The 25,397-nt window shown below is 46.2% G+C and overlaps 2 protein-coding genes across 12 annotated transcripts in view; both read right to left on the bottom strand.

Annotated features, from left to right (window-relative positions):
* The window catches only part of LOC101149014 (double C2-like domain-containing protein beta), a 39,360-nt gene extending 14,148 nt beyond the window's left edge, over window positions 1-25,212 (bottom strand). For 6 of the 11 annotated variants that reach the window (XM_063706222.1, XM_063706221.1, XM_055386701.2 and 3 more), the window contains exon 1: window positions 22,648-23,137. In XM_063706222.1, coding sequence (XP_063562292.1) covers window positions 22,648-22,978 — 331 coding nt within the window. In that variant the 5' untranslated portion in view covers window positions 22,979-23,137. Of the gene's footprint in view, window positions 1-22,647 lie in introns of all 11 variants that reach the window. The other 5 variants (XM_063706223.1, XM_063706225.1, XM_063706228.1 and 2 more) reach the window with 4 other exon arrangements.
* On the bottom strand, window positions 1,601-5,083 carry LOC129533460 (AP-1 complex subunit sigma-2-like). The gene has a single exon (XM_063706220.1). The coding sequence runs from the start codon at window positions 4,978-4,980 to the stop codon at window positions 4,498-4,500; it is 483 nt and encodes a 160-aa protein (XP_063562290.1). The 5' UTR covers window positions 4,981-5,083; the 3' UTR covers window positions 1,601-4,497.
* Window positions 25,213-25,397: the final 185 nt, after the last annotated feature.

Here is a 25,397-nt window from a genome sequence, read left to right as displayed (position 1 = left end):
AACTAATCTTTGACAAGGTCATCAAGGATACACAATGTAGATTCTTTTATTCCTTTACTTTCTTAATAGGCTTCCTTTCACTCTACTTTTACAAAAAAGAATACACAATGTAGAAAGGAAACTCTCTTCAATGAATGGTGTTGGGGAAAGTGCCTGCAAAAGAATGAAATTGCACACTTGTTTTACATCATATACAAAAAATTAGCTCAAAATGGATTAAAGATTTAAATGTAATATCTGAAACCATATAACTCCTAGAAGGAAACATAGGGAAAAAATCTTCTTGACATTGGTCTTGGCAATAATATTTTTTTGCCATAACACCAAAGCACAGGCAACAAAAGCAAAAATAAATAAATGGGACTATATCAAACTTAAAACGTTTTACATAGCAAAGGAAACAATGACAAAATGAAAAGGCAACCTATGGAATGGAAGAAAATATTTGCAATCCATATATTTTATAAGGGGTTAATTATATAAGGAATTCACACAACTCAATAGCAAAAATTAATAAATACATAAATAACCCAATTAAAAATAGGTAATAGACCTGAATGGACTTTTTTTTCCCCAAGGAAGACATACAAATGGCCAGCCAGCATATGAAAAGGTGCTCAATGTCACTAATCATCAAAGAAATGCAAATCGAAACCGCAATGAGATATTGCCACATAGGATAGGATGGCTATTCTAAAAAAGAGAAGAGATAACAAGTGTTGGTGAAAGTGTGGAGAAAAGAGAACCCTTGTACACTGTTGGTTGGAATGTAAAGTGGTATAACCTTTATGGAAAGCAGTATGGAAGTGCCTCAAAAAATTAGAAGTGAAAGTACCATACAATTCAGCAATCCCACTTCAGGATATATACTCCCCGGAATGGAATTAGAATCTTGAAGAGAGATCTGTGCCCCATGTTTATTGCAGCATTATTCACAATAGCTAAGATATGGAAACATCCTAAGTGCCCATCAACAGATGAATGGATAAATAATATGTATATAAACCATGGACTATTAGCCATTAAAAAGAAGAAACTCCTGTCCTGGATAAACCTGGAGGATATTATGCTAAGTGAAATAAGCCAGACACAGAAAGACAAGTTTTGTATGATCTCACTTCTATGTGGAATCTAAGAGAGTGAAATGCATAAAAACAGATAGTAGAATGGTGGTTGCCAAGGGCTGGGGGTGGGGAAAATGGGAAGCTATTAATCAAAGGCTATAAACTTTCAGTTGTAAGATGAACAAATGCTGGAGATTTAATGTACAGCATAGGTGATAATGGATGTAATAAATTTGTGATAATTAGTACACAATATATACATATATGAAATCATCATGTTGTATGCATTAAATATATACAATCCTTGTCAACTAATTTTTTTTTAATTTAAATGCCTAGGTCATAAGAATTCCGAGAATTAAATACAATAACATATATGAATGGGCCTGCTACACAGAAGGTGCTAAATAGGTTTGTTTTGTTTTGTTTTATTTCAACTCTGGCAGATGTAGACTTATTGGGAAAGAATGTAGAATACACTTGTGCACAAGGATTATCTATATGATGACTAAATATCCTGCATACATGCCATGTCATTTCTTTTTTTTTTTTTACATGCAATACTTTTATTTTAGACATGCAAGGAAAGCTATTTCAGAATCTACTAATTTAAAGCCAGCAGCTGTATACAGACAGCAAAAGAAGCAACATTTTGTTACAGCTTAGCACAAGGCATCCAACACAAACAGGCATGAGACAATGCATATTTATGTAGCATTAAAACCAGATGAATAATATATTGTGGGGCAGGAGGAGGAAAGGAGGGGAAAAATAGAAATGAAAGACCAATGTTTCTCAATGCTTCCAATATATAATGCTAAATTTCCCACCTGATAGCACATCCAGGTGCTTCAAATGTAGTGCATTACAGTGAGAATGTTAAGAATGGAAAATCTTATCTGTGTACCTGCCTAATACTAAGTTGGGTCAAAACACATTTTCATAGATCTTCTTTCAGTGGTAAATCGATTTGAACATCTTGTGAAGTTATTGTTTAATAACTTACTTAACTTAGGCTTTATGCTCTCTATATATAAACAATGAATTCTTTTCCTTTTATAAAAAAATATGCTGCATGTTTTATTAAAAGCATATGCAATAGTTACCAATATTAAAGGTTTTAAAATTCAGAAATATAATGCCACGGTTTACAAAGTATTAAGTATTTAAATGAGGACTTAATATATTAGAATGCCATCACTAGTAAAATATAAGTATTTAGGTATTAAAACTGAATGAATATTAGAATTTTTGAACTATATAAACTCAGCATTAATGCTTTGAAAGAGTTATTATTCAGCAACAGATATTGCAGAACAGACTTCAGACATAGCTCTCTAATAAGTTCTTAAAGGGATTGTTTGATATTATTATATAGCACAAATGTGATTCAATAAATGTGGCACTACAAAATTTCTTAATACTGAATGTTTTAACCTTAAATATTATATAATGGTACAAATTAATTTCAGTTTCTTGTAATATTTTCACATATACTTTTATGTGATACATTAGAACACATTAGCTCATACAGATTGTAAGATAATCACACAAAATAGTTTCTTTTTTTAACCTCAGTATTTGAAGACCAAACCACACTATATATTATGGCACTGCTTATTTTGACCTAGCACTTCAGCTATATTTTCTTTGGTAAACATTTTAATGATTGTCATGTTTTCCTCTTATAAGATAAATCACAGATGGTTCATTAATAATATGTATGTGTTTAAGATTTAATATTACTCAAAACACTTCTAGGTCATATTTTGTCAAGATGAGATTAAATCAGTTGCAGAGAGGAATGAGCTGTATCAAGATCACATATAGAATGAAAATAAAACAGAAAAGTTTGGAATGTGAACAGGAAAAAAATACAATCATAAAAGTACTAGTTCTAAAATGTTCTACTATTATTATACAAGACAATAAATCACCATGCTGAGGATATTTTCTTTCATATGTATATCAGCATTCTATTTCCTCTGTGAAATTCTGCATACTCGATGAGTAGTCATTTAGTACACAGGGACATTAAAATATTCATGACGTGGCTACAAAAGAAATGCATATATTCTTACACACAGTATACAAACTGACACAGACACAATCAGATTTCTAGAACATTTAGTTCACAGTAAAGATAACTAAAACTTAAGTTTCTGTTTGCTTTCCTTCTTTGGTTTAAGGCTGAATATTTAACTTCTAAACAACGCCCAAGACTTTAGATTCATTTTTTTCTAACTTTACTACATACAGTGTTCAAAATGATGATAGACATCCTCCAGAAATTTTACAAAATCCTAAAACACTATATTTACTACTAATATTATGAAAAGATTTTCAGTGTAAGTCATCTGGTCAATACTGAGTTGAGCAAAAATTCAATTAGAATATTTCCCTTCCACCAGTGTTTAAATTCATTAGTTCATTTGTATTACATAAACTAAAGAACCTAGAGAAAAATCTTTCCCAAAAAAACTGGAAAAGTAGTCACTCATCTGGTATTTTAAGTAGCAATGAAGGTTTTTAACTGTTTACTTATACCTACAAAAGCAAAAAATCCAAAGAATTTGACTGAGACTGAGGATATTACTTTTTTAAAAATCCTCAAGACAGATTTTAACGAACTCTCCAGATTTGAGTGTCTACAGAAGGACTTCTAGGGGCTCCGAGAGTTCCCTGAAATTAGAAACAAAATGATGTACAAATTTTCCTGGGGTGACGGCCCATCATCCTTCGGACTCTAAAAGGGATTATATCCCCACAAGAAAGCAAGTTTAAAATTGCTTATTTGAGTGTCTTTAAAGTATCCTCATTTTAATATTTATTCAAGTTGAAACTTTGAAATGTTGAACTACAAAATCATGTAAACTGTTCCAAGAAAAATATCTAACAAATCCCTAAACTTACACAACCATTAATTACAAACGTATCTGAGGACAAAAGCCAGTTACATTTTAATCCTCAAAGAATTCCTAAATATTTTAAAGAGATAGCTGCCCTTTTCCCCTAACTCAGAATATAGTGGAATGAAGCGGCAAGTTAAAATCATATTAATAAGAAATTAAACTCCCAACTACTTCATTTTCTCACAGAAGCTCTCATTTTCATAGGGAAATTCTTCTGTATCAATGGCATTAGTGATTCACAGTATTTAATGAATGCTTTTTTGTCAATGAACCTCTGAAGCTATTTCCATATTGTGTAAAAAATAAATTATAAGCCCCAATAATGGATCATTATCCAAGCAAAATTCCCTATGAAAATACCAGTTTAATGAAGTAATTGGAACTATCCCTTGGGATTTAATGTAATTAGACTTTTCAGGTAATGCTAAAATATAAATAACAAACTTGACAAAATTGTCATTACAAACTGAATGTATATATCCTACTACATTTTGATGCATGTCAGTACTCCAGCACGTATTCTAGTACGCTTTCTTAAACCCAATGAAACTCTTGCTGTGATACATAGTCTCTGTTTTCTCCTGCAGTAGATCGGCCTGCTCAGTTGCTTTAAGGACATTTTTCTTGGATGTTTCCTGAACTTCCCCTCCCAAAAGAAACTCATCCAAAATAAAATAAGCCTTCTCAAAATTAAAGATGATATCTAGTTCACAGACACTGCCGAAATACTTGTCAAGTAATTCCACATAACGATGAATTATTTCCAGGGTAATTAGTTCATTGTCCTGATCCTCAATAGCACAGCAAAAATACAGACTAGCATATCTTTTGTAAACAATCTTCAGATCTCGCCACTCAAGGAAGCTGCACATTTTAGGTTTCCGTGCTAAAACGGTCTGAACAAGTTCTCTTGTGATCTTTTTCTTCTCTTTGTCCGATAGTGGGACATACCATTTTTGCAGTCGAAGCTTTCCCTGACGACTAAAAAACAACATAAACTGCATGGCGGCCGCGGGCGGCGGGCGCGGCGGAGCTTGGCCGTCGGCGGCGGCGGCGGCGGCGGCGGCGAAGGGGAAGCCCCTGTCGCCGTGCTGAGGAAGAGAAGCCGTGGTGCTGTGGGGAGGGGCCGTGCCATGTCATTTCTATTCCTCATTCCATGGGTAATAAAAGCAGAACCAGCCTTCTGGTGGTCACAAAACATTTTGACATGAGACAGGCTCATGATGAGCAATCTGGGAATGTACATCCCAGAGCATGCATGCCCTTTGACCCACAGCTACCATGATGTCATGTCTAGTAATTAGTCCTAAGGAGATCATCAGAGATATATAAAGAAATTTCATTCTAACAGCATCCTCTGTAGTGTTATACGTCAGGGGCTGGCAAACCATGTCCAGAAGAACACAGTCATGCCCATTCATTTACAAATTGTGTATGGCTTCTTTCCCTGCAACAGCAGAGTTGAGTGTTGCAACAGAAACCTATGGCCTGCAGAGTTTAAAATATCTACTCTTTGGCCTTTTTTTTTTTTTTTCTTTTGTGACAGAGTCTTGCTCTGTCGCCCAGGCTGGAGTGCAGTGGTGCGATCTTGGCTCACTGCAACCTCTGCCTCCCGGGTTCACGCCATTCTCCTGCCTCAGCCTCCCGAGTAGCTGGGACTACAGGTGTCCGCCGCCACACTCACCACACCCAGCTAATTTTTTGTGTTTTTAGTAGAGACAGGGTTTCACCGTGTTAACCAGGATGGTCTGGATCTCCTGACCTCGTGATCTGCCCGCCTTGGCCTCCCAAAATGCTGGGATTACAGGCGTGAGCCACTGCGCCTGGCCTACTCTTTGGCCTTTTATGGAAAAAAGTTGCTGATTCCTGGTGAGTATATTAAGAAAAAGTTGGAAAAACCTAAATCTTCAAGAGTGGAGAATTAGAAAGTAAGACACGTTGTATATAAGACAGATTGTGTGTGTGTGCATTTATTTGTAAATACATTGTTTGGAAGTAATGTTGTCAACATATGTTGCAGGTCTTAAAAATTGTTCAATATATAGTGTTAATCAACAAACAGGCAAATTATAAAATGTAGACAGAATGTGATTGTGCATTTTGTGCATACACCAACAGAAGAGGGTGCTAAGAAGCCTGTGGACCAACATGCTAAGTGTGGCTCTTTTGATGGTGGTATTATGGGTTTTTAAAAATCCTCTTGGTTTTGTATAGATTCTGACTTTCCTGTAATGAGTGTGAATAAATATGTGTTTCTTTATAAATGTAAAAATAACTTTATCTTCCCAGTTCTCATAATTGAAAATGTTGGAACAAATGGTCCTGGGACAGATCTTTCCTTTGAGAAGGGCAGAGGAGGGGATTCAGCTGGGTTTCTGTTACATTTCTAGTAACACACAGTTGTGAAAGGCCAGTGTTGGCCATTCCCCAGGACAGACTGGGGTAGAGGAGGTCAGGATTTAATTACTTGAGGGACCGGGGAATGGACATGGCCACAGTCCTTCCTGACTCGCTGTTTTCCCTTCCACAGTCCCTGTCTTTTCCTCACTGATGCACATAGATGCCTGACCAGAGGAGAGATTTAGTTTTCATCCGAGGATTATTTGTTATGTTGCAGTTCTGAAATTCCCATAATGTTTAAACTAGAACACAAGTGATTTCATTATCTCTAATGTGTACGGCTTGATAGAAATATATTCCATTATGTATCACCTTAAATCCAGATAAAACATAAGGAATTTCTATTCCATGTTTGTATGATCAGTGCTAATAATATAAAAAGTCTAAAAAATAGCTATTTCCTATAATACAGTATGAAATAAATATGCTGAATGATTTGTTTTGGGGGGTGGAAAGGTGTAAGACTGAGGAGGGTGCCTGTGGGGAACAGTGATAGGAGTCCTTTCTTAAGGGTTGGGTTTTACATATGTCTTTTAAAATAGATGATATCATTAATAAATTATCTGTGGGCATCATGAAAAAAGTGTATAATGTACAACTTTTATGAGCTTGACAGTTGGTGAAACGCTTTTCTGTTTAAAATTTTATTTGACCCTCCCCAAAAGAAATGTTTATTCATGAGTATTAGGGTAGTTCCAGTAGTAATGCCTCAAAAGAACCAGGAGGTATAGTGGTCTAAAATATGGACTCAGGAGCCAGACTGCCTGGCTGTGCAACTAGCCTTGTCATTTCCTAGATATGTGGCAAGTTAATTAACTCCTCAGTGTTCTTATCTGTAGAATGGGGATAATCATAATATACATCTCAGGGTTATATTAAAAATTGAAAAAGTTAATTTTGTAAAGCATTTAGAATGATATCTGACAAATAAGTGTGTTTATAAAAGCAAACCCTATAAAAGTGTTTACTCATTAAATACAATAATATGAAGCCATTAGTGATTTAAATAAACACTTGTGGCTGACTTGATAATATTTATGAAAATAAATACTGTATTTATAATCTTTGACCTGGTTTTACTCCTAGGAGTTTATTGTACAGTAAACATTTTCACAGGCAGACAAAAATATTACTATAAAATCATGTTTATTACATCTATCTGTGCAAAAGCAAAAAACATTAGGCAAATAAAATGACAATCAAAAGTGGTATTAGTTAAATGAATTATAGTAAATCTGCTGATTAGTAATCATATAATCCAAAAAGAAGTAGGCATATTTATGTGACATGGGAAGATCCACAACTAATGTTAAATGGTAAAACATATAAAATGTTATGACCAATAAAATACTTTCTGTGAGAGAATATGTTAATTTATTCAAGTGGCACCAATGTGGAGGGTTTATGCTAATTTCATTATACCTCACAGACAGACCTGGGCTCTCCCACTCATTATCTATGTGGCCTGGGATAAGTCATTTAACTGCTGTAAGCCTCAGCTTCTTCATCTGTCAGGCAGTGATACCCTGACTACTCTGCAGGGTAACTCTGAGATTTAAACGTGATCATCTCAGAATATGCCTGGCAAACAGTAGGAGCTCAGAACTTGATGTTTTTTCCTACAGCAACTGCATGTCTTTTGGGGATAGCACTTAATGCATGAGGTTGGTAAATCCTTATATACATCAAATATTGTCAAAACATAAGTACGTGCTACCATTTTTTCAAACCTCTTTTTTTTTTTTTTTCCTGAGACAGAGTCTCACTCTGTTGCCCAGGCTGGAGTGCAGTGGCACCATCTCAGCTCAGCTCACTGCACCCTCCAACTCCCGGTTCAAGTGATTCCTGTGCCTCAGCCTCCGGAGTAGCTGGGATTACAGGCATGTGCCACCACGCCAGTCTAATTTTTTTTTTGTATTTTTAATAGAGATGGGGTTTTGCCATGTTGGCCAAGCTGGTCTCCAGCTCCTGGCCTCAGGTGATCCTCCTGTCTCAGCCTCCCAAAGTGCTGGGTCAAACCTCTTATATCCAGTAAAACAGCCTCACTGGGTCAATGGATATCATGTGGCTGCCTAACATTTTTACTTTATAAAAGGTCCTCATGAGGCCATTCGAAAGTATGAATCAAAACACTTTAAGATGAACAGGGCCATAAGTTTGTATGAGGCTTCTCAGTGGACCTCCAGATGAAGACCAAAGTAATTGCAATTTCACATTTCATTTGTGAACATGGCCAGCAGCTACGTTCATACATGAAACAGGACAATGACAACAGCACCAGGAATAGCTGCCCCCGGTCACATGCCCTCATGAGCCCAGCTCCACAGGACAGGGCCACCAGGCCCTGCTTAGGGGAAAGGAGGGGGGGGTTTGTAGAGGAAGCCCAGCCAGCCAGCCAACCAGAGATGGGAAAAACCCATTGGGAAGAACTTGCTTGCTCTAGCTGGACTTTGCAAAGAACAGGAAAAGATGAGTCTGGACAGACAAATGGTCCTGAGTGGGGAGCTTGGCCGTGAGCGTGACTCAGGATGTGGTCAGCAGCTGCCACACCAGGACACAAGATATGCAAAGATGCTGGGTGGTTGGTTCTTAAAGATTTTGTGCCTTGAGAAAACGAAAGGATGCAGACGTAGGCAGAAGGTGGCTCTTTAAAAGTGCTTGAGGCAAGGAGGCAGTATGGCATGGTGGAAAGTGGTCTGGCTTTTGAGTTGAAGAGACCAGCCTTGCCATTTATTTTTCAACAGATCACTTCACCTTCTGGGCCCTAATTTCCATGTCTGTGCAATGAGAATGACATTATACTTAAGATGTAACAGGAAATGAAAGCACAAGTATAAGATCTCCCCACACTTTCATCTCATCCACTCTAACCAGGGCTGACATGCATGATTTTCCAGGTTGTGCACTGAACAACTATGTCTGGTGGCCAGGATGAGTGGGACCATCATCCATCTCCAGTGTCATTTCTGAAGTGCTCCACCCTGGCACTGCCTACACCTAGAGGGAGGGACACTTTTCCTAAATAGGATACAGGTGCTGTCTGTTTACCCATGGGACTCTGTCTACTGGAAGGGGGCCTTTTTCTAATTCTCAAAGAAGCATCTTTTGAACTAGCGGTGGTCTTCACCCAGCCTGCCATGACTATCTGCATTCGAATGCAGGCTGTTTATACACACATTTCTCACCCTCTATAGAGTGGAGGCTATGGTTTTCCTGTCTGGAACCAACTACGCTTTAGTACAAATTGGGGACAATTGTAGGCATGAAAACCTAATGGGACTCTGTTTATTCTGGGAATAGTGTAGAGATGAATCCTGCCTGGGATGTGGGAAAGGAAGAAAGCCTTTGACTCATCCCTTTAAGAGAAGGGGCTTTTGGCAGTCTGGAGTCTTTATCTTTTCTGAGTTCCTGGCTGACACTGATGTTTGAAAGGCTAACACAATGTGGAAGTTCCAACTCCCAGGCTGACCATTAACTCCATCCCATGCCACAAGCACCCCAGGAAGCCAGGGTTGGAACCCAGAGCCAGGGAGAGGGGTGGCAGCCCAGGCTCGCAGGAGCCAGTTTCCTAAGCCTGGAGCATGTCAGGCAGAATCAGGTATAGCCTGTCCTGAGTGTGCTGGAGCTGGGCTGTCCTGGAGGTGAAGAATCATACACAGAAAGGAGCACCCGAGAAATGCCCTCAGGCTAGGAGGAGAAATCCACATGACTATTGTGGAAAGTGTGGGTTTTGGTGTAGAATTTTTACTCTTTGATGATTTGAGCACTTTTCATCACCATGGTGGGCCGAGGACCTGCCCCAGCCCCCAGATATTGCTCCAGACAATGAGTTCTGCAGCCTGCAGTGACTGTTTTCCCTCTTCAGCTGCTCTACTTGGGAGCCTGGCTCTGTTAGGAAGGTGCGGGCAACCCTGCTCCCCTGCCCTAGGATTGAACCAGGATGAAGACATATCCAGGAAAGCCGCTGTGGCCAGCCTGAGCGTAAGAGAGACTGCGACTCCCTGCCCAGTGGAAATACACTATACTGCAAGATGCCAAAATGAGCCACTTGAATCCTCTTTTTCGGGAAGTCAAAAGTATGGTGAGGCATGAGAAGAAGGATCTCCAGCTCCAAGTTGTTCTCCCTCTTGTGGCTGAACACACTGTTACCAGATGCTTATGAAACCATTTGCATATGGTACAAGCCCATGTGGGAGAAATGAGAGCTCTGTCAACTTCTACCTGTCTTCTGTCCTCTCCTGACAATGCATCTCCATCGCTAATAGTGGCCTCTGGGTTTTACTTTCTTCTGTGCATAAAGAAAACAACTGGTGGCACCTGTACATAGAGAATTCCAGAGGCAGGAAACTCTCCCTACTTTTGGACAGTGCACAGCAAAGAGAATTTAGTTGGAAGTTCAGCCAACCTGGATTGCAAGCCACCTGTAGCAACGTGGCCTTACATGAGTCACATGACTGCTGGGAGCAACTCTCTAAAAGAGAGTGGTGAAGAAACCTAGGTCATCAGAAGGTTAAATAGAATAACGTGTGTGACTGGGCAGAGCACACAGAAGGCACCAAATATGTGTTTTTTAGATTCTTTCCCAAATCTAGGAGGTGGAACTTAGCAATAAAATGCCTTAAAACCTAAAAAAAGTTATAAAAGTGCATTCAAGGTCATGGAAAAATATACATTAGGTATAAAAAGGAAGGTTATAAATGTATGTAAGATGTAACATAATAACTAGTTTGCACACACCCTTACAAAATAAAAGTTCTATAAGGATATGCACCAACCGATTTACTATGGCTAACTCTTCTAGGTTCTAGGAGCTCCGACAGGTTTCTGTTGCAATTCCCAGTGACCACGACCCCTAATCCCCTAAGCCCCTAAGCCTCCCTCTTTTCTGCTCACAGAGAACTGATGAGAGACTCAGCTCAAAAGTGTTAAGTGAATGAAGTCATTTCTTAAAATATTGGGTTTATAGTTTCCTTTTTTAAAAAATAAAACAAACGATATAGTTTATAAGCTTTTTGCTAGAAAAATAATAAAATCTTATTTAAAAATATATACTGTTAACATTAATGAGATATTTTCCCACTTAAAATCTCATTTGATACTCCCATCAAATAAGATTTATTCTTTAGGATTTGAGTAATTCTGGGAATAAAGCCTTAATAAATCAGGAAGGACAACATAGTCATTAAGTGCCTGGGCACTGCAGACCCTGGTTTCCAAACCAGCTACTTTCTGTCTAACTTCTGCCAAGTTACTTTGCCTCTCTGAGCCAAAGTCTTCTCATGTATGAAACAGAATCATTACAGTTCTCCCCTCAGGATGTCATGAGGAGTCAAGCTCTAGGAGCAGTACCTAGCACAGCACAAGCACGATGTAAGTATTTGCTAAGTGAATGAATAAAAATATGATGATCTTTTATTATGCTGCCTGATTTGGTAATATGTTTTAGTAAATGTTTGTAACTAATTTTATCATCTCACTCTTAGGAATTTTAAAAAATCACTTCTAGAGGTGTACAAAAACACTTGCATATGATCCTGTTCATTTCAGCATTCTATGCAAGAACAAAAAATTGCAAACAATTAAAATGTTCACTAAAGGAATGTTGGTTAAATAGATTATAGTAAATTCATTTAATGAAGTATGACATAGTCCTTTAAAAGCATGAAGTAGGTAGATTTATAGGTTGATAGAAGTATCTATTCACAATTATTAAATGAAAAAATATGTAATAAAAGGTTAGGTATAATATACTTTATATAGCATTAACATAGTATCTGTGAATATTTTCAAATACAGTCCACAGTGGATATTTCTCTCATGCTACACAGACAGATCAGGGTCAGGATCTTGGCTCTGCCCCTTATTAACTGTAGAACTCTGGGAAATTCATTGAGCCCCTTGGAGCCTGTTTCTACATGTATAAAGTGGTGATAATATCAATTATTCTGCAGAGTTGTTTTAGGTTTTCTTTTCTTTTCTTTGTTTTGTTTTGCCTTTTTTTTTTAGATGGAGTGTAGCTCTGTTGCCCAGGATGGAGTGCAGTGGTGCGATCTCAGCTCACTGCAACCTCTGCCTCCTGAGTTGAAGCGATTATCATTCCTCAGCCTCCCGGGTACCTGGGATTACAGGCATACGCCACCACACCCAGCTAATTTTTGTATTTTTGGTAGAGATGGAGTTTCACCATGTTGGCCAGGCTGGTCTCGAACTCCTGGGCTCAAGTCGTCCACCCACCTTAGCCTCCCAAAATGCTGGGATTCCAGGCATGAGCCACTGTGCCCAACCCTATTTCAGGTTTAAATGCCATAATCTCCATGAAAATCCCTAGCAAGCAGCAGATACTCAGGGTGGTGTTTGTTCCCACAGTGACTGTATGTATCTGGGGGACAACACAGGTAATGCATGAGATTCACAAGTCCATATGTAACCCACACATTGTCTGTAAAATTAATAAGTGATGTGTTACTCTTTTCAAATATAAGTAGAGACTGCTGTAAATAACACAAACTCCTATTAAGTGACATTACTGAATCCATTAGGCATGTAGGCAGATACTTTATTACTACAAATTTAGCTATCTTATGAGTAATTCAATGTTTCTGATGTTTTAAAAGGGCCCTCATGAGGCAATTTGAAAATATGTCTCTAAAGCCTTAATATTAGGCAGGACCCTGGGCATTGAATAAAGACTTGTTTTGAGGTCCACAAAGAGGAGACACAAGGTCACAAGATGGTCCCATGGCCAGCAAGTGGCAGAGTCCAGATCCAAAGGACGTCTGTCTGACTCCAGACCTCAGGATCTTAACCCCCACACAATAAAACAAAATGTGTAGATGCAGCTAAAGAAGAGCTGAGATGGAAATTTATAGCATTTGATGCTTATTTTAGAAAAGAAGGAAGGCTCGAGTCAACAATCTAAACCTCAGCTTTAATAAACTAAAGAAAAAAAGGGCAAAATAAACCTAAAACAAGCAGAAGGAAGTAAGTTTTGGTAAGTTAAAGAAGCCACTCTCAAAAGGTTACATATTGTATGAACACATGACATTATGGAAAAGGCAAAGCTACAGGGACAAAAAACATCGGTTGGTGGCCAGGGATTGGGGTGAGGCAAGGATGCCACGACAGGGAGCATGAAGCAGATTTGTGGGAGTGATCAAACTGTTCGGAATCTTGATTGGGGTGGGGCAACAAAACTCATAGGGCAGTATACCCCCAAATAGCCTTTTTATTAAAATCATAATCTCTCACTGTTTGGAATCCTGATTGGGGTGGGGTTACAAAACTCATGGAGTGGTATATTCCCAAACAGTTTTTTTATTAAAATAATAATCTCTCTCTCACTCTCTCTCTCTCTCTCGATCTCTCACACATACACACATGCACGCACACAATGTTTCTCACCATGCAGGCTGTGTCTGTTCACCACTGCCAACAGTATGACAGGTATAATAAGACTAAATATGTTTTTTTTGTTGAATTAAAGCCATTCATTCAAAATGAATCACTGGTACCCAAAAGATGGGGTCTAACTTATGTTTAATTATAATGGGAATAAGTAGCACTTATTGACTGATTTTTAATTTGCCAAGTACTGCCAAAGATTCAGATGCATTATTCAAATGCATTTATAACTCTTAGATCATTCTGTTCTTTAGAATGGCATATTTCGTAGCCATTTTTATTTCTTGAAATTTCAAGTCTTTTTGGTTTTTTTGATTCTTTTGGCAAACTTTCTTAAAAGTACAAGAGCCCAAGTTGCACAGGTAAATAATAGCAATGTAGCGGAATGACCACCAGATGGAGACAGAGAACACAAAGTTATTCAGACGCAAGGTTTTTGCCAGGGCCTGTTGTTTCCCAGGCTCAGGAGGCACAACACCTGGATATGAGGTTGCTCCCATTAGGACGCTGGTTCTCAAACCTGGCTGCTCATTAAAATCACCTGGGGACATTTACACTACTGATGAACAGCCCCCTTCACCCCACCCCTGAGTTTTGTGGTCTGGAGTACGGTCTTGCCACTGAGAGTTTTAAAAGCTGCACAAGTGATTCTAGTTGCAGACAAGTTTGAGAACCACTACTTTCAAACATGCAACAGTGGAGGGTCTCGAGCTGGTGTGTTTCAGAATCATCTGGGGAATTCGTGAAAAACAGAGACTCAGGCTGTTGGAGCCTTCATTCTTTTGAGAAGCAGTGTATTCTGAAATGATGACATGCTAAACTTAACAATAGTTAAAAAAATAATCAGTACTGAATCTGATACAAGGCCAGGTGTGGTGGCTCACACCTGTAATCCCAGCACTTCGGGAGGCCAAGGTGGGAGGATCGCTTGAAGCCAGGAGTTCAAGACCAGCCTGGTCAACATAGCAAGATCCCATCTCTACAAAAGAAAAATTAAAAAATTAGCTGGGCATGGTGGCACATGCCTGTAGTCCCAGCTACTCAGAAGGCTGAGATGGGAGGATGGCTTGAGTCCAGGAGGTCAAGGCTGCAGTGAGCTGAGATTATGCCACTGCACCGAGCGTGGGTGACAGAGTGAGACCCTGTCTCAATAAACAGATAAATCAGATACAGTCTCATACTAGATTCTTTTCCAAACTGGGCCAGTGGGTTTCCTCTCCAGAGAAGTATAGGCCACACATGCTGGCAGGTGCTGGAAGAGTTTCTAAAGCCGTGTTTGGTTGTTCCATTTTGGGATGTTAAGAAAAAGGCCACTCAGCCCGGTGGATTCCCAGCCTTCATGTAGTCTACTCCCCAAATTTGTTTTCACTCTCTTTTATCAAAGTGTTTAAATTATTTTATTTATTTTAATTTTCAATCTGATTTTTTTTTTTTTTTTTTTTAGTAGAGATGGGGGACTCGCTATGTTGCCCAGGCTTGTCTCAAACTCCTGGTCTCAAGCCATCCTCCTGCTTTAGCCTCCCAAATTGCTGGGATGACAGGTGTGAGGCACTGTGCCCAGACTAAATTATTGTAATATTACAGCTATTATGGATTCGGTTTCTAAATAACATTTGTTGTTTTTCCATATCATAAAAGTAATGAATCTCCATTGTGGAACATTTGGAAAAAACAAAACAAGACACACACGTAAGAAAAAATGACCTATTCTCCTGCCACATGGAGATAATCACAGTTATTTTGATATGTTTCATTACAGATTTTTTCATGATATGTGTACGTATGTATGGATATACACTCTTAAGTGTGCGCTTACACGTGCTCCAAATGTGTGTGTGTGCACATGTGCACAATCCAATCTACATCGTGGGGAATCTACAAAGTTGTGGTCACAGTGTAGAGCCAGCCCCACAGGCCTCCCCAGAGACAAGGCCCTGGACTGCCCCCAAGTCCTCCCGAAAGGGACATCTGTGGTGGTGGTAGGGCCAAGATGCCATGAGCAACCACCTGGAGGCCCCGAGTACTCACCGTGAACCAGGTAGTGGAAGGGAAGGGGAAGGGCAGAGTGAGAACCAGGAGGAATGCTTGCTTTTCTTTCCAAGCACAAGGGACCACTTTCTCCACTGCAGCTGACCTGATGCTTATGCCGGGAAGGAGGAGGGGCAGACTGCGTCCTCCAGGTCCCTCAGGAGGGGAGAAAGGGACCAAAGTGGGAGACTTGGGTCTCAGGTCTGAATTTGACCCTGCACCCGCATCAGTTTCTCTGGGTGGGGGTTGGGGAGGGAGCAGGCAGCCGGGGGCCCTCACCCACTGCAGGGTCTTGTGGATCACGAGTGATCCTGTAGTAAGTGAGGGTTTTGTTCACGTGGTTCAGAGTGTTACGGAGAGCTTTCGTTCTAAGCTTATTTGCCTGGAGAAAGGAAAAATGATCTTATTAGCACCAAAGGGTGTGGTAGACAGAACAATGGCCCCCAGAGATGGCCACGTCCTAATCTCCGAAGCTGTGAATATGTTATTGACGTGGCCATGGGGAACTGAGGCTGCAGATGGAGTTAAGGTTGTTAATTAGCTGACTAGGGAGATTATCCTAGACTGTCTGCATGGCCCAATGTGGTCACAGGGTTCTTAAAAGCAGAAGAAAGGACAGAGAAGAGAAGAGTGAGATGTCACCAAGGAAGAAGGCCAGGGAGATGCAACCAGGCCGGCTGTGAAGGTGGAGGAATCGGCCACCAGCCAAGGAGGGCGGGCGGCCTCTAGAAGCTGGAAAGAGCCAGGAAATGGGTGGAATCCCCAGGCTCCAGAAGAAACGCAGCCCTGCCGACACCTTGACATTAGCCCAGGGAGACCACTGTCAGACTTCTAACCTGCAGAGCGGTGAGATAGTAAGTGTGTTGCTCTAAGCCTCTAAGTTTGTGGTCATTTGCTGCAGCAGCCATAGGAGGCTCATCCAAGGAGGATCCCAGCTCCAGCCCCTGGTGCCCTGGGGTAGGTTCTGCAGGACACCTGGTGTGGAACTGGAGTCTCCTTCCCAGGGCATGCCCTGCCTTTGCAGACTGTCCCCTCTGCCTGGAACCCATCCTGGCCTCAGGCATGCTCGTGCAGTGGCCTCTCTGAGCGGGAGTATTGCCACCACTCCTTCCTCCTGTGCCAGCGACTCTGAGCTCCGTGTCTGACTCAATCTGATGCCCGCCACCCCGGCCTAGGTTTGGAGGTCAGGCAGCCCGGGGTTTCAATTCCAGCTCTGTGGCAGCGTCAGGTTCCCCACCGTGGAAAGGACACAGGAATCCCTCTCTCGCACTGCTTTCAGGAGCTGGTCTACAAGGAGACTGCTCTTTATAAAACACCGGGGAGAGTCCCGGGGACTTCCTCCAACAGGCCCTGCCGGCTCCAGTCCCACGAGTTAGGGGTCACTGAGCTCCCGCATTGGGCACACTTCCCTGGTTACACTCACTCTTGGCTCTCACATCCCTGAGCTCCACCTGCAGCATAAGGACATCCAGGCCTGGTGCGGGGAGCCATTTCTTCCCCGGGAGTAGGTGGTGGGGCACTGCCGTGTCTCCTACAGCCCTGCCTTCCCCAGAGAAGGCGCAATGTTCCCTTCTGGGGTGGTCCTCCTGGACTGCGGTGGGCCCCAGGCATACACATTTAGGTCCCCAAGTCAACTCAGACTCTGCCCTGTGAAACTAAAAATAAAGCAACACTGAAGTGTAGGATACACAGAAGGAAGGAAGTCTAAGAAGTTCTGATTTTTCATGGCTCAAGGTCACCTTGATGCTTTTATTTAATAGCATTTTCTTCTCTCCTCTCCTAGATGCACTGTTGTGCTGGTGCCTTAAGTGCATTTGTGGTCGGCCTCTTGGCCCATCTCTCATGGGAATGAGGATTCTGTGGTCAAATACATTGGGCAGACGCTGCCTACTTCATCCCCCTTACTGAGAGTCGAGGAGCAGCCCATCAGCACATTAAAGGCTCTGGTAAGTCCTACAGTAAAGAAACTGGTTTAACAATGTTTTCCAGTGTGATCTGACCAGTCTTTGTTTGCACATCATAGTAACCTCCAGCTGAGAATGCTTCTTATAAAATGCCAGCCTGGAAATTCTCCAGGGGTTTCCCCAGATCAGCAGGTAGGTAACGTTGGAAGGCATCCCGGGTGTGGGACAGACTGGGTGCTCTGCATGGAGGTGAGTGGCTGAGGTCTCCTCAGCTTGCTTGGGCTCTGAGGGGGAGTGGCAGCTGTGGGCTTCCCTGGGTGCCCCCAGCCCAGTCCAGGCCCCATAGGTGGGCACAGCTGGTGGGCAAGCCTGGGTGAAACTCCCTCACCTTCCTGGCTCCTGGCCGCAGGTGCAGCTTGACACAGGGGTCTGCCAGCCCATTGTGGTCCATGGGCTTCAGGTCCCGGGTAGAGAACAGCAAAGGGTGTGAACGGGAAATCGGGGGATGGAGCTGCCAGGGCCTGCAGGTGCCTGGGCCAGCAGATGCCCTTGTCCCCTGGGTCTCCTGGCTGGGTCCATTCATGGCCCCTGTCACAGAAGCCCCTGGCCCCACACCTCCAGACACAGGCAGTGAGGGTGGCATTGCGGTGCAATCTCCCCTCCCACAAACATCCTGGCCCAGGGCAGCTGTTATGGGGCCTCTGTCAGGACAGACTTTCCTCACCATCCTGAAAGCCAGGTGGCTCACCTTCCTCTGAGCCTCCCTCCCCACCCCACTTTGGTCAGGCCCTTCCCTCATCCTGACTCCTCTCCCCCATCTTCCCAGCACCGCCTCCTGAGAGGCCACGTCCCTCACTGACCCTAAATCCACATAACCCCGGGTCACCGTCCGAGAGGCCCCATTTCTGGCCATATTTGTCACAACTCCCAGTCAGTCCACAGAGGTCACACAAGCTGATCGGCCACAGAGGGTTCCTCCACAAGACGGCACCCCTCACTCACTCTGCCTTCTGTTCCTTTAGAAAACCCAGCCAAGCGTGCAGACCCAGGGACACACAGAAGGATGGGCAGATAGGGGCTTCGCTGACCTCAGCAGGCTCTTGTTTTGGAAAACTGCATTTTTTTTTTCTTCTGGGCTGGAGCACAGGGCTGTAGGGAGGCAGCTGTGGCATCCGTGGGGCGCAGCCGGTAACCCCAGAACATTATTCAAAGATGCACCGCAAGGCCTCTACCCAGCCGGGTCAGGGAGGCAGCCTGGTTGCTCACACCAGGCTCATCTCCAAGGGGAGGCTGAGTCTCCCTCCCAGGCCGACCCCACCTTGGTTTGGCAGAGCTCCGGGGGATCGGGGGCTCCCAACCACCTACTTCTCTGCCACTGGAAGAGGGCAGAAGTTTGGGGGCCTGGCTGGCATGGTTTCTGGGCTCAGCCCCTGTATTCACTCGCTAGGAAGTGGATGAGTACTTTTCACCCGAAGCCTCAGCTTTATCATCATCTGCGCCTCAGCCGGGCGCAGTGGCTCACACCTGTAATCCCAGCCCATGAGCCCAGGAGTTCAAGACCGGCCTGGGCAACATAGTGAGACACCATCTCTACAAAAAATTTAAAAATTAGCTGGGTGTGGTGGCACATGCCTGTGGTCCCAGCTATTAGGGAGGCTAAGGGAGGAGGACTGCTTGAACCCAGGAGGCAGAGGCTGCAGTGAGCCATGATCATGCCACTGCACTCCAGTCTGGGCAACAGACTGAAACCGTTTCTCAAAATTAAAAAAAAAAAAAAAAAAAAAAAAAACGGGCAAGGATGTAAGAGTCCCATCTTCCCAGGGCTGGAGTGAGAGGGAGGGAGACGACGTGGACACAGGGCCTGGCAGGCAGAGCGTCTCCTCCCCTTCCCTGCACGCCAGGCCCCTGTGAGATGCCAGAGAAGTGGCTGAGGTCAGGTGGGCATACATGAGCTGTGCCCTGCACTGTGGGGCTGCCTCTGGGACAGGGCCTGGCTCAGTAGCCCCATGTGCACCCACAGTGACATGGCTGCTCTTCCAAACCCAACTCCCTCACCCTGGCCTCTTGCCTTTCCCACCACGTGCCTGGAGTGCAGAGTTCTGGGAATCTGGTGGCCCACCCTGTGCAGGGGGTCCCTGACCACTGTGTCTTATTCTTACAATTCGTATACATTTGTTTGTTGTAGCTCAAAATGTTTTCACTGGGTCCTGTCTCTTGACACATTTCACTTGCATATCTTTGGGCCACCAGAAGTTTTGGCATGTCTGTCCAGTGGCTCTGGTTGTCCCACCTCTGTACCCCAAGACACCCGCGGGGGCTAGGCTGGGGGCGCTGCCACACTGGGATGGAGTGATGCCTGCTCTGTCCTTCTGACCCCTGGACTGTGATGGGCCCTCTGCTGTCGCCTCTCCTCTCCTTCACCCGGCAGGCCCCTGAGCACCCTGAACAGCCACACATTTGGCCAGAAGCAAAAAGACCAGTGGGCACTGCCTGAGGCCGTGTCACCGTGCTGCCAACAGCTTCTGTGCCCAAACAGGTAGCTTCCCTGGCCCTGACCCCGGGTTCCCACCAGTGCCTCCACCCAGCCCTCTGTGGGGCTGCCCTCCCATGGAGTCTGACCTCTGTCCACAGAAGGGGGAGGGCAGGAGGCTGATTCCAGGTCAGGGAGCTGTTAGGGGGGCTCTTGGATAGACCCTCCCCAGCTAGTGAGTTGGCAAGAGACAGAAACTGACCCCATGGTTTAGGGGCGGCTCCCACGGTAGGGACAGGAGGAGTAAGCCATGAGAGGAGGCCCTGGCTGGTGCTGGCACTGAGGGGATAGATGGGGGGGCATCTGGCTTTGAGAGGAGAGCCTCTCCCCCAAACCCCAGCCCTGCCCCTCCCTGGGCCTCTCAGATGCTGTTGCTGGTGAAGTGTTCAGGAGAGGAGATTCTGATTCTCAAGTATCATTCAGCCTGATAAAGGAAGTTTTGACACGGGCTGCAGTATGGATGAAGCCTGAAGACATTCTGCTGACTGAAAGGAGGTAGACACAAAAGCACAGATACTGGGTGATTGCACTTATTGGAGGTTCCTAGAACAGTCACATCCATGGAGAAGGAAGCAGAAAGGCGGTTGCCAGGGGCCGGGGGAGGATGAATGGGGAGCTGTTGTTTAATGGGTCCAGTTTCAATTTTGCAGGATGAAGAGGCTTCTGGAGATGGGTTGCACACAGTGTGAAGGTAGAAGGTACTGAGCATGACTGAACTGTACCCTAAAAATGGGTGGGTGGGTGGGGAGTGAAGGAGCAAAAAGAAATGGTTGCAATGGGAAATTTATACTTGTCTATTTTAGCACAATAAAAAAACCCAAGAGTCTCCGAGGACTGGCAGTGCTCATTGAATGCTCACAACAGCCACGTAGAGCAGGGACAATCAACCCTGTTTACAGATGGGCAAACCGAGACTGACCCTTAGAAGAGCGGACAAGCAAGGGTGCACCCCGGGGCGTCCAGCCTCCCCCAGGCCCTCCAGAGGCCTGTGCCAGTCCTGCTTCTGCTTGCCCACCCTGGGCCCCTCCCCACACCCCAGCCCCAGCTCCCCACACCCCAGGACCCCGGCTCTTTCGGGAAATGCACCACATCCCCGTCCCTGCAAAGCTGGATTTACACAGAGAAAGAACTGGGGACTGGGGGAGCCACCATGGCTCGGGGCCTCCCATCCGCACTTCCAATGCCTGAGGGATACACCCCTAAGTGGACCCCCTAAGCAGATCCCCCAAGCAGATCCCCCATCCTGGAGAGATGCGGGGGTTTTCGCTCCGGGGGGCACTGGTCGTCCCCACCTTCAGCTTCCGGTGGCACATTTGATCCTAGGGAAACTCCAGGCTGGCAGCCTGCAGGCCCTGGTGAGTGCCTGGGCCCAGCGCAGACACCCCTGCTGCGCGGTGGAGGGGCCCTGGGGAAATCCGAGCGGGACTCTCACCAGGCAAGGTCCACATCCTGGGCAGGGTGGGGTTTGACGCTGGTTTTCTGAGTGACATGGCTGAGGCCACAGCTGGGCTGGGGCTGGTGGGGTTGGGGAGGGGTCTCCCATCCCACCCCCACCCCACACAAACCGATTCCTCGCTGGATTGCGACCTCTTCTGGCCTCGGTTTCCCAGCCAGTCCCAGCCCTGGCCGGACATGCACCCTCGGGGGCGGGAAAAGGTCCCGGAGCGTCCGCCGGTCGGGCCTCGGCCCCGGGACTCTGGCCCTTGCCTTGCTCCATGGGGCTCGGGGCTCGGTCCGGGAGGAGGGGGGTCCTTTCTGCCCGGGGCAGCGGGCGCAACCGGTGGGCAAAGGTCCGCGGCCCTGGAGAACGCCGCGGCGGGGTCCACGGACACCAGAGAAGGAACCGCCAAGGTTTTCCCAAAGGACAAGCGGCGCGGCGGTCCTCCTAGTTCCTCGGCCCGCGCGCCACCCGGGAGGCCGAACCGGCCCCAGCCCTGGGCCCCCTCCCCAGCCCGCCCCAGCCCCGACCCTCCGCTGCGGGGCCCTCCCGGAGCGGCCGGCCAGCGGGGAGCAACTACGCTGCCGGCTGCAACGCGTGTCTCCCCGGGACGCAGCTCCGCCCTTCCCGGGAACAAAAGCGGCTGCCCGCGCCTGAGCTCCCAAACGGCTGGCGGGCAGGGAGCGGGCGCCGCGCCGGCTCCCCGGAGCCCAGCCCCGGAAATGGGACACCCACAGCGGGTGCCCCCAAACTTCCCACCTCTCCTGTCCGGTCGGGGGAGGGGTCGGGGCCGGTGGGCAGGGCGCGGAGAGCGCACGAAGCGCTTAGGGGGTCTGCGGCCCCGCGGCGGGGGGTTATGCCAAGGGAGAACGCGACGACGCGAGGGGGAGGGACCGAGGGCACCCCGAAGCCGGGGACCGCCAAGCCGGAGCCAGTGGAGGGGAGCGAAGTCGGCGAGTTGGAAACTTACTGCAATCGTCCACTCCTAGCCTTTGGCGTTCGGCTGGTCCTCTGGCGGCTTGGCGGCCGGCTGCGCAGGGCTGGGACCTGTGCTGGATCGTTAGGCTTCCGAAGAGATGGTCGCCATCCTTGTCGTCGTCGCGGGCGCCGTCAGAGGGGCGGCGGCGGCCGGCGCTGGCAGTGGCTGGGCGCGCGGGGGCGTCATGGGGCAGGTCCCGCGGGAAGTGGGGGAAGTAGCCAGAGATCTGCTGGATGGGGCGGATGGGGCCGGGGCACACGTCGATGGCCACATGCTCCTGGATGCAAATGGTCGCCTTTTCCCCGCGCCGCCGGGGGGTCATACAGGCAGCGCCTCCCCGCCCCCGCACGGCCCGGCCCGGAGCGACCCCCGCCGGGGGCGGCTCAGCAGGCCCGGCATGGCGCGGCGGGGCCTCCGCGAAGGCCAGCGCGAGTGAGTGCCAGGGGCGGGCAGGCAGGGGGCCGGCCCAGCCCGAGTCACCCGGCAGCAACCACGCAGCGTGAGTGTGCGGGCTGCCCAGGCAGCGCGGAGCGGAGAGAGCTGCGTGGGGCCACACTCACTCGCACTCACACCGGCGGACACGCCGGCCTGGGACCCCGTGCGCGCACTCCCTCGGGACAAGCGGGGAGCCAGCAGGACAGGGACCCACAGAACGCACACTCACTCACACGTTCCTGCAGGTGCCAGCACATGCGGGGCTCCGTTCGCTCTCACGGGACACACGCAGGTGTGCAAGGACAATGCAAGTGCACGCACACGTGTGCAGACACGTAGTGGAAGCATCCACTCGCTCATACCTGTAAGACACACACACACACACAAACATATGCACACATACAGAGTTGGTTGAGGATGCTGTAACACAGTACACCCCCTAATGCACACACACACACACACACACACACGCACACACAGGTGATCAAGGGCACCCAGGGGAGAATCTTCCATACCCCCAAGGACCCCTAACAAGATGCACAAACATGCACCCATAAAAGTAATCGGGACCCTGGGCACAACTCCCTCTCTCCTTCCCCATCTACCAGGACATGGAGTCACACTCCTAGGCATGTGTGGACAGGCTGCCTACACACGGGCAGGACATGTATATGCTCAACTGTACAAGGACACTGCGGGCACACTCTGCGCACACATATTCTCAGGTCACATAAACACAGCACTCTGTAACCTGGAGTCAGTCCCTCACTTGGTCAGTGAGTGGGCTGAAGCATCCACTGGGACAGGGTGGCTGAGAACCAGGACAGGGCCTGGTCAGGAGGGATTGAGGGCAGGACCTGGGAAGTGAGTGATGCAATGAGGTTGGGCAGTACCACCCCCCACCCAACCACCCACTGCAGGCCTCCCACATCATCGGGTCACTAAACAAATCCCAGAGGGCCCAGCCCCAGCTGTTGCCTGGCTTTCCAGAAAGAACTCAGTTGGGAATCGCTGCTGCTTGGACAGGTCTGTCCCCAGAAAGCCCTGGGCATGGATGGAGTCCTGTCTACCCTCTGGTTTCCACTGACACATTTACCTACCAACATTCTGTCCAAGTCTCCTCTTCTGAGCCCTCACCAGAATCACCCTTAATGGAGAGTCACAGGGAGAAGACGTCCACCCGCGCATAAGAAGACAGGCCTGGAACAGAGCCTTCCTGCACAGCCTCAGAAGGGACCCACCTTGCTGACACCTTGATCTTGGACTCATGGCCTCCAGTACTGTGAGACAGTAACATTCTGTTGTTGAAGGTGCCCAGTCTGTGGTACTGTAAAACAGCCGTAGGAAACTAACACAGCCTGTTAGCCCACAGATGGTGGAGAGATGGAATGCTCCGTGGAGCTCCAGGCTTACTGTCTACAGCCCCCAAAGTGTGCTCCGGGACCCTTGGGTGGGTGTAGGTATGCAAGGTAATTTGGGGTGGTTCAAGGTGAAGAATTTCAATTGACATAATAATGTATTTATCTTGCTGGGTAAATGGGGGATCCCCAACTGTTAGGAACCAGGCTACACAGCAGGAGGTGAGCGGCCAGCCAGTGAGCAAAGCTTCATCTGTAGAAACAGCCACTTCCCATCCCTTGCATTACCACGTGAGCTCTGCCTCCTCTCAGATGAGCGGTGCCATTATCTCATAGGAGCGTGAACCCTACTGTGAACTGCGCATGCCAGTGATCTAGATTGCGTGCTCCTTATGAGAACCTAATGCCGGATGATCTGTGACTGTCTCCCATCACCCCCAGATGGAACCATGTAGTTGCAGGAAAACTAGCTCAGGGCTCCCACTGATTCCACATTATGGTGAGTTGTGTAATTATTTCATTATATATTACAGTGAAATAATAATAGAAATGAAGCACACAATAAATGTAATGGGCTTGAATCATCTCCACATCATCCCTTCCCCTTCTCCCGGGTCCGTGGAAGAATTGTCTTCAAGAAAACTGGTGTCAGGTAGCAAAAAGGTTGGGAACCGCTGGTGTAAATGCTTCAAGGAATGGTTAAGCAGCTTAAGGTTTACATGCTACAAAAAGTACAGGTTCAAACGCTAATAAAAATGGGTGCAAATGAAAACACTCTCTTGCTGTGGTCCAAGGAGTTTTAAGCATTCTATCAGAAAGACTTGCAGCTTGGAGCTGCAGCTACCCTCCCACATCCTGTCCACTGTAACCCCTGCAACACACAAACACACATATGCACACACCCGCACGCGCATACACACACACACACACACACACACACACGCGCGC

This window comes from Gorilla gorilla, chromosome 4 (genome assembly GCF_029281585.2).
Source record: "Gorilla gorilla gorilla isolate KB3781 chromosome 4, NHGRI_mGorGor1-v2.1_pri, whole genome shotgun sequence".
NCBI lineage: Eukaryota > Metazoa > Chordata > Mammalia > Primates > Hominidae > Gorilla > Gorilla gorilla.
Note: the sequence above shows the minus strand (reverse complement) of the source record. Positions and strands in the feature narration are given on the sequence as shown.